Source organism: Euleptes europaea, chromosome 7 (genome assembly GCF_029931775.1).
Source record: "Euleptes europaea isolate rEulEur1 chromosome 7, rEulEur1.hap1, whole genome shotgun sequence".
Taxonomy (NCBI): Eukaryota; Metazoa; Chordata; class Lepidosauria; order Squamata; family Sphaerodactylidae; genus Euleptes; species Euleptes europaea.
Genome location: NC_079318.1, coordinates 60,859,409 through 60,868,020, shown reverse-complemented (window position 1 = coordinate 60,868,020; position 8,612 = coordinate 60,859,409). Strand labels below are relative to the sequence as shown.

The following is an 8,612-nucleotide window of genomic DNA, read 5'->3' as shown; positions in this document are numbered from 1 at the left end:
ACATTGGCTACGGCGCTGAACCCAGTCAACTCCGCTCCACGCTGTGGTTGGCCTGCAGGCACCGCCAGTCTCGGCCCCTCTCTCCCGATTGGCCGACGCCAGGCCGGCCCCGCCCCCGCCTGGGCTGTGAGGCGGAGGTCGGGGTTGGGCCGAGGGTCCCGGCAGCCCAGGGTAGCGGCGCGATGGCGGCAGCGGCGGGGGGCTCTTTGGGGTCAGGCCCTGGGGGGGCTGCCGGTGCGGCCGGCCCCCCCATGGGCCCGTGCGGGGTGGCGTCGGGGGTCTCTGGGGGGCTCGGGCCGGTCCCGGTACCCATGAACCTCTTCGCCACCTGGGAGATCGATCGCTCGGCGCCCAGCTGCGTGCCCAGGTGAGAGGGAGAGGGGGCCGGAGAGGGGGCCGGAGAGGGGGCCGGAGAGGGGGGGTGGGCGCAGCCAGGCTGGTCTCGTCGTTCGGATCCGGGCGGGGTGAAGTCAGAAGGGGGGGGGAAGCGTGAGAGGCGTGGGCAGAAGATGCCCCCCGTGCGTGGGTTTCACTGTGGGAAGGGTGTGGGCGTGTAGCCCTGGCATGGCATGGCATGGCACGGGGTTGGGAGTGCAATAATGGAGGGTGTGTGTGTCTGGCAGTAGGGTGCGTTGAATGGGGGAGGTCATCCTTGTGCTCTATGGGATAGTTAGAAAGTGTGGTAGATGCTGGTTATAGGGGTTTGGGTTGAGGGCGGTTGGAGTGCTAAAGATGGGGAAGGGGTGTGTGCGCGTGCATGGTACAAGAACTGGAGTATGCTACTACGGAGACTGTAGCTCCCTCCCCCCTCTCTGAAAAAATCGGTGCATCGATGGAATAAGTTTATGCAGGCATATAAATGTGTGAACAGATAGAGGACTGTGTGTAGTCACTCACACGCATAATATGTATCCTTTTATCTTAGCTTGCTTTTCAGACACAGAATGCCTCACGTCTTTTAAAAATCAGTGTTCAGTACTTGATATAATATGTACTTCACTATAGGTTGCAATGGAGACTCCAAGTGTCTTTTGGGTTCTTTGAATGCTTTATTTATTTAATTTGTATCCCACCCCCTCTTTTCCTTCATGGTACTTAAAGTGTCATAAGTAAAGTTCCTAGGGAGTTATTCTGCCTTCTAGACACTAATCAGATCCAGAAGTACTTAAGATTGCTGATCTGTTTGCCCTTCTGCCTTGCTCTGAAGCTGCCTTGGATGGATGGTGTTTCTGTTTGAAGAGCAGTGCTTTACACTGTAAGATTTATTAAAAAATGTTTTCAGACAGCTGTGTGATCTTGAAGAGAGTTTGGGGTTGTTGTACTTTCAACGAATTTGGGCAATATTGTTTGACAATTGGTAGCCCCTGAGTGATGGTACGTGCCTCTAGCTGCTGATCCCAGCAACAGGATGTGGATATACCTTTGACAATTAGATTGAGCAGATGTTGGGGGGGGGATATTGGTGCTTAGCCTGCAACTCTCCACTCCTTGCCCAAATGGCCTTCTAGGAAACCCAGTCGTGGGCTCGAAGTTTACAAGGCTATGGAAGACTTGGTTAGGAGAGATGTCTGCAAAGTACCTTAGAACAGCAAGGCCTTAATCACACATTCATTCTTACTCCCTTGCTTCCCCCCACCCCCAGACCCATACTTCAAACTATCTTTGCCTAGTTAACTTTTTAAAAAGGCCTCACTCCTGTTCCAGGAAAGTGTATTGCTAGTGAACATCTGTGTTGGAATGGTGGGTAGGGGCTGTTGATGCATAACACCCATCTGTTCCCAAAGTTACTTACACCCAGCTTACTCTGTGTTTTTTTTCCTGTCGTTGCAAATCATTACTGGTTCACGTCCTTTGAAAATACCTTTTTTATATGGAAAGGGGTTTGATAATTAAGTCGACACCGTTAACCTGGGAAAGGAGTTTTTATGAATTCTACTTGGGTATTCTGTTGGTAGTAAGAATAAAATGTGATTGAGGCATCTGGGTCCATTTTATGCAGGCAATTTTCAGCCTAATCCTGTGAAGAGTTAGCGATGTCTGGTGGTGGAAAATGCCGTCAAGTTGCAGATGACTTATGGAGACCCCATAGGGTTTTCGAGGCAAGAGATGTTCAGAGGTTTGCCATTGGCTGCCTCTGTGTTGTGTACCTGACTTCCTTGGTGGTCTCCCATCCAAATACTAACCAGGGCTGATTCTGCTAAGCCTCCAATATCTTATGAGATTGGGCTAGCCTGGGCCATCCAGGTCAGGGCTATGTCTGCTCCCAGATAAATCATATACTTAAGTGTGCCTAATTCTACTTGAGAAAGCAATCGAAGCAAACCTGCCATAGTTCCTGAACAAGCAATAAAGTTGTAAGTGCTGTATGAGGTAACAGTATATGTAAATACAGTTGAACAGATTGGATCCGCTTAAGCATTCCTGTGCACATCTGCATGCGTGTTGGAAAAGGCTCACGTGACTTAGCTGGTGTCCCACTTGCATCTAAGAGGGTCACAGGCTGTGGGACCCTGGAGTGGATAGACAAGAGGTTGTAGGGTGAAGAGGAGATGCCCACAAAAAAAAAGCTTGTACAGAAACAACTTTTTAGGCTTCAGGATGCTACTGGATGGAATCCTGTATAGTTTTGCTACAGCTGACCAACACACTTGCTCATCTAGAATTACATTCTTAGCTGGGTACCCCGGTTTGCCATGTTCAGTGGAATGAAAAGACTTTCCCCACCCCCACAGGTTACTTGGCACTCACAGGAAATGCTTTGGAGTCAAAGGAGTCTTGAGTCTTATTGATTGCGCGAACTAGTTTTCTGAGATGGCGGTTTGGGGGAAGGTAGGGGAGAGGCATTAACAGCTCAAGCTGACGAACAAGTGTTCACACAAATGCAGGAAAAGGGTATGTTACAGAAGCAAGCTGCCTCTGAAAAGGTTTGTGTATCCATGGGCTGTTTTGCATTCCATGGCAACTGATGGGAACAGTCTCCAAGCAGAGAAATCATGACTTGGAACCTTGCTTTTTTTAGCAGTTGGTATTCTTTGTGCAGCTTGTTGCTATTTCTTCTCCATCAATATGTCCTATTGTGTAAGTTTGTAAAACAAATGAACAAAACGTTTGTACCTTTCAATACAGAAGAGCTGTGAGATCATAAAGAGAAGAAAAAACCAGGAATGTGTAGATCCAGAACGTAGCAAGTTGGTCCAGGATATGGTAGCTCTTAATTTTTTTTAACTGCTGGGAAATGAGTGAAGGCCTGCATAAAAAGAAGCATGGTGGTTGCCCCTGTAAATCAAGTGATAACGGGCAGGGGGTTGAACTTTGGTGGTTGTGATTGGGGTTGTCTTACACATGTGGTGTGTTTCAAGGATACTTAAAATACACCATTTTAAGTCTTGATATAAGGTACTTTGATTGCACTTGTATTAACTTGGGGAAGGGACCATCACTCAGTAGTAGAGCAGTAGCTCGGGATGCAGAAGGTTCCAGATTCAATCCCTGGCATCGCCAGTTGAAAGAATTGGGTAATTGGTGTGGGAAAGACCTCTGCCTAAGATCCTGGACAGCTACTGCCAATCTGAGTAGACAGCTCTGACCTTGATGAACCATAGGGTTACCATAGGGTAACCATAGGCTACTGGAGGGGTGAATGCTGAGGAGAGGTGTGGGGAAATTTGCTATAATTGGGTCCTGTTAGCTGTCTTTGGTCAACAGTTTAATTGCCCTGTGAAATAGAAATATGTGAGGGCTTTGTACTTGTGGTCCTATTAGAACATGTCCTTAGGACAGCAGTAGGAATAAGTTCCAGTCCATTCTTGACAAGATGGAGGTTGTTATTTGCTCTCAACTTGGCATCTAAGTAGCTCTTCCAGTCATGCCCTTTTAGATTTTGACTGACAAAGGGGTGTGTGTGAAAGGGTGGGTGGCAGTGAGAACATTTTACTTCTGTGTTAGTTGGCAGGGTGAGGATTTGGGGTTAGCACTGTGTGAATGGCCAGTCTCCTGTAGTCAACTCTCTAATTTTGTTTCAGCAGGTGCCCCTCCAGTGCTCGGAATTAGCACAAGCTGTAATGTTTGAGATACTGATATATTGGAACGCTTCGGGTTGCTTAGAAACAGGAGAGTAAAGAAGACTGAGGAGTGTCACTTTTCAGAGAAGGCACAGCCTGTGTGTGCAGTCTCAACGTGGGGTTTGTGGGAGACAGCCGGTGTTAAACTGGCTGCTGAAGCACACCCCAGAACACAGATGTATGCTTTCCTAACGTGGCAGACATGTTCACATACACTTGCATTTACATAAGCAGGTGTAAGCACATTTCCCCTCCTTTCTGCTCTCCCCCTTACACCCCCCCCCCCAAATCCTGTGCTTGGATTGTTGCTTGAAATCTGTGCATTACAGTTCTGAGTAAATACCTAGTAGGAACAAAAGGGAGAAGGAAATAAATGCCTGTTTCACATATTCTTATATGATCAGAAATCTTCCTGAGAAAAACATGGGCAACTGATATGTTTGGGTCTCACACAAATTGGGGCTGTATGACATTAATGAAGGGGAATTGTCAGGGGCTATGTAGAAAGTGGTCCTGATTTGGCCACATATCAAGCTGCATTTTAACTGAGACATATCCCTGGTTCATGGAGGAGGGGTCATAGCTCAGTGACAAAAGCAAATGATTTACGGGCAGAAGGTCCCGAATTTGATCCCAGACATCTCCAGTTGCTGTCTGGAATCAAGATGGTCAACTAGATAGCAACGTGTAACATTTACTAGATAGTGGCAGGTTATGCACTAAAGTACTTATAATTCTAGTGTTGCTTTGCAGATAGATGTATTGCTCCAGCCATAATGAACGGCACTGTGGTGCTATGTTTTCTTAGAGGAAAACAAAAGCAACCTTCCATGTATCTTATTCTGCAGTCTGCTCCTTGTCAGTGCTGGTAGAATTTCCCAGTGATGACCATTGTTGCAATACCTGGGCACCTGTCTCTCTTAGCAACAGGAATGAGCTGTCAGTGCGGCACTGAGATTCAGTAGCAGCCCCCTTTAAAGAAGAATCTGTTGTTGCCTTGGTCAGTATATTCTTCTGGCTTAAATAGGGGCAGTGGAGGGTTCCCCCCCCCTCTCGTTAGCTGTTCATCCCATTTTGTGCAGGAGAGCACTTCCTGCTGTCCAAAGAAATAATAGTCGCTCCTGCTTCAAACGGGGGTGTCGCTGGACTTCTTTCATGGACACAGTTTGACTGTTCCAAGCCCCAGCACAGAAAGATCAGTCTCACAGTAAGGAACTCTGCAATGAAACATTGGAACAGGATGCGATATGACTTTTGGGCATCAGGCTCACCTGCAGGTTTCAAAAGAGTATGGAAGGAGCACTTTCAGGGAGGAGTCATGGCCAGCAGATGCTGGGCAATCTGTGGAGCCGTAGGGGGTTGCTCCATTGTGGAGACAGGAGGCGGCTGTCAACCGATTGCCCGATCCTTCACTGTAGCTGCAAAACTGGAATCCTTTCTCTCTGTGAAACTCAGAGCCAGGCATATGGGGTAAGAAGAATATATAGAAAGCAGTTTGTTCTTATTGGATCACTCATTTCTACTTGGACCTGCTCATGGATAAAATAGTTCCCCTCTTGCCCCCCAAAGCTGCTTCCCTTTTCTCCTACTCTGGTTCTCCTTCTGACCCTTCATCCTCTGCTCAGAACCTTGCTGGGAATATGGCTGCAGTGTCTGAACATATTATACCTGCTGAGGGACTGACACTAGCATTAATTTTATGCTGTAATACAATCTGACAGTACTGGAGACCGTTAATTAGCCATGTACCCTCTAGGTAGCAAGTCAGATGTGGATCAAAATGACTGGAGTGTCACTTAAAGCAAAATGGGTGATGAAGGGCAGGGGTGGAGAATTATCCTGCATCTATAGTCATCTAGTTAAATGTTACAGATTTGTCTGACTGAACGAGTTGACACCTGCAATATTGCAGAAATGAAGAAGGATGAAGAATACTGTTCTCAAGGGCAAAAATGTGAATCTTGTATCTAGCATGAGCATTTTGCAGGTAGAATGAACTGACTGAAGGTCAATTAGGTGAACACAAAATAAGGGAAATAGTATTTCATTATTTCACTCTCCTGGTGCTTGCCTTTTCTTTAAGGTACAAGAGAGCAAGTGTGGTATAACGGCCATGGTGTCATACTTACACTGGGGCAGTCTTGGTTCAAATTCCCACTCAACCACAAAGGTTATTGTAATAGCTTTGGTCTGATTATTGTCATAACTGTAGTTTAGCCAACCAATATCAGCCTGAAGTCCTTGAACAAAGAATGGAATAAAAACCATTAGAAGATAGCAAGGTAGGTGGAGTCAGCATGGAGTAACTATTAGGGTGTTGAACTAGGATCTGGGAGACCAAGGTTCAGACCGGGAAGGTCTATCGCTCTCTCTCAGCTTCTCCTACCTCCAAGTGGTGAGGATAACATAGAAGAAAGGAAAACAATGTTCACTGCTCTGTGTTCTTTGTGAGAAGGGTGGGAAATGTACTACATAAATAATGCTAAGGATTCCACACAGACTCATTTATCATATTTGTATCCCTCCCTTCCTTGTGAGATCTAGATCAAATCAAGCCTGAACTTTCCCCGGAAGCTAAAATGACAAAACTGAGGCTATCTTACTTTGATCACATTATGAGAAGACAAGAGTCCCTGGAAAAGGCAATCATGCTAGGAAAAGATGGAGGCAGCAGGAAAAGAGGAAGACCCAATATGAGATGGATGGAATCAATCAAGGAAGCCACAGCCCTCAGTTTGCAAGACCCAAGCAAGACTGTTTTAACTTGGGTTTTCCAACTAGAAATCCAAGTCAAATTAATTTTCTTGGGGCGCATTGCTATAGGCGATACATTCCTTCAGAATTGGGATTAAAAACTGGAGAGGGAGGAATGAAATGTATGCAGCATGATTAGAAGCCCAAAAGCTTGGCACCAGGATGTTGAAAAGCAGGAGGAGTTAAGCCCTGTGGTCCTTTTAACAACGTTACTGGGTGGGAGAGAATGCTGAGGATAAAGCTAGCCCATTTAAGAAATGTGGGGGATTACATTATCAACTTGACTCTATTGCCTCATTCTAGTTAAAGGCATTAAGAATCCTTTATTCAGAAACAATTAAGCAGAAAGGGAGGAGGGTGATGGATGTCTGCAAGATCTTCTGAACCTACATAAACTCTTCAGCCATAAATGAAGGTATTGTATAACATCTCTAGAGTTTAAATGGACCAAAAGGTTTTTTCTTCCTTCCTGTGTCTCCCAGTCCAAAGGCCATCCACTGGCCCTCTCTGACCCCCCAAATCAACCTGTGCAGTCTACAACATGGTGTGGTTTAAGCAGTACAGGGAATTCATATAGGAGAGTTGATGCCTAGTTTATTTTGAAATAAACGGTATATTAAAGAAGAAGAGTTGGTTTTTATATGCCGACTTTCTCTACCAGTTAAGGGAGACTCAAACCGGCTTACAATCACCTTACCTTCCCCTCCCCACAACAGACATCCTGTGAGGTGGGTGGGGCTGAGAGTGTGACTTGCCCAAGGTCACCCAGCTGGCTTCGTATGTAGGAGTGGGAAACAAATCCATTTCACCGGATTAGTCTCCACCACTCATGTGGAGGAGTGGGGAATCAAACCCGATTCTCCAGATCAGAGTCCAACGCTCCAAACCACCGCTTTTAACCACTACACCACGCTGGAGAGACTTGAACATACAGCTATTTCCAAAATTGTATTGTGTCTGTGGAACTGTACCCAAAGTCATTTTGAAAATGAAAACATTTTTTCTGCCCCCCTCCATTTGCACCACAGAGTGGGAGCTTCTCAGTTGGATTGTAGGTGGGTGGATGAGTATTGGAACCATATGGGTGAACCAATCACTTCAGTGGGAAAGAGGGTGTTGATTGTGTCCATGCGATTTGCCTTGATCACATGGTTGGGATACATTCACATTATTCTGTAATGGTGTGGGATTGTGCTATGAGTGTAAAAAGATGTATCTGCTTACAACTCAGGCACAGAGGTGTGCCAAAGACTGACTAAAATGAGTGGTTTCTGCCAATCAAATTGGGGAAGTGCCCGGCTGCTTCCTTCTAGTGACATTTTAATTTTGGAAAGAGCATTTTGCCCTGACTTCCCAAGACAGACTGAGAGAAGATTCTGGCACAAGGACATGCTCACTTCAGTCTCCCCCTAACCTGCAATTCTATTTGCCACTGCCTCCTTCCTCCCTCCCTCCTGTTCCCTGGGAACCCTGCTGAGGGTGGAGGGAGAAACAAAGTTGTTGGACTTCACATTTGAAGCCAAACAACCCTGTAAAGTAACTGTTGTGATTGGGCAAAAATAGTACAGCTCCCCCTAACATGCTCTCCTATTTGCCTTAGATAAATGCCTCATCCCTCCCTCCTGTTGCCCTGGAAACCTTCAAAGGTGGGGAAAGGGCTGTTTTGAAGCCATTTAACTGCAGCTATTTGGCATTCCAGAATAATCCTGAAAAATCCTGAATGTTTGGAGGGGAGGTTGGGATCAGAATAACTGGCTGCACAGGGGGATTATGTAAGAAGCAGAGTGGGTTTTTATA

At 46.2% G+C, this 8,612-nt stretch overlaps 1 protein-coding gene across 2 annotated transcripts in view; it reads left to right on the top strand.

Annotated features, from left to right (window-relative positions):
• The first annotated feature begins 219 nt into the window (after positions 1-219).
• The window catches only part of LOC130480523 (phosphofurin acidic cluster sorting protein 1-like), a 174,018-nt gene continuing 165,625 nt past the window's right edge, over positions 220-8,612 (top strand). The window contains exon 1 of one of the 2 annotated variants that reach the window (XM_056853081.1): positions 220-367. In XM_056853081.1, coding sequence (XP_056709059.1) covers positions 252-367 — 116 coding nt within the window. In that variant the 5' untranslated portion in view covers positions 220-251. The remainder of the gene's footprint in view (positions 368-8,612) is intronic. The other variant, XM_056853080.1, reaches the window with a different exon arrangement.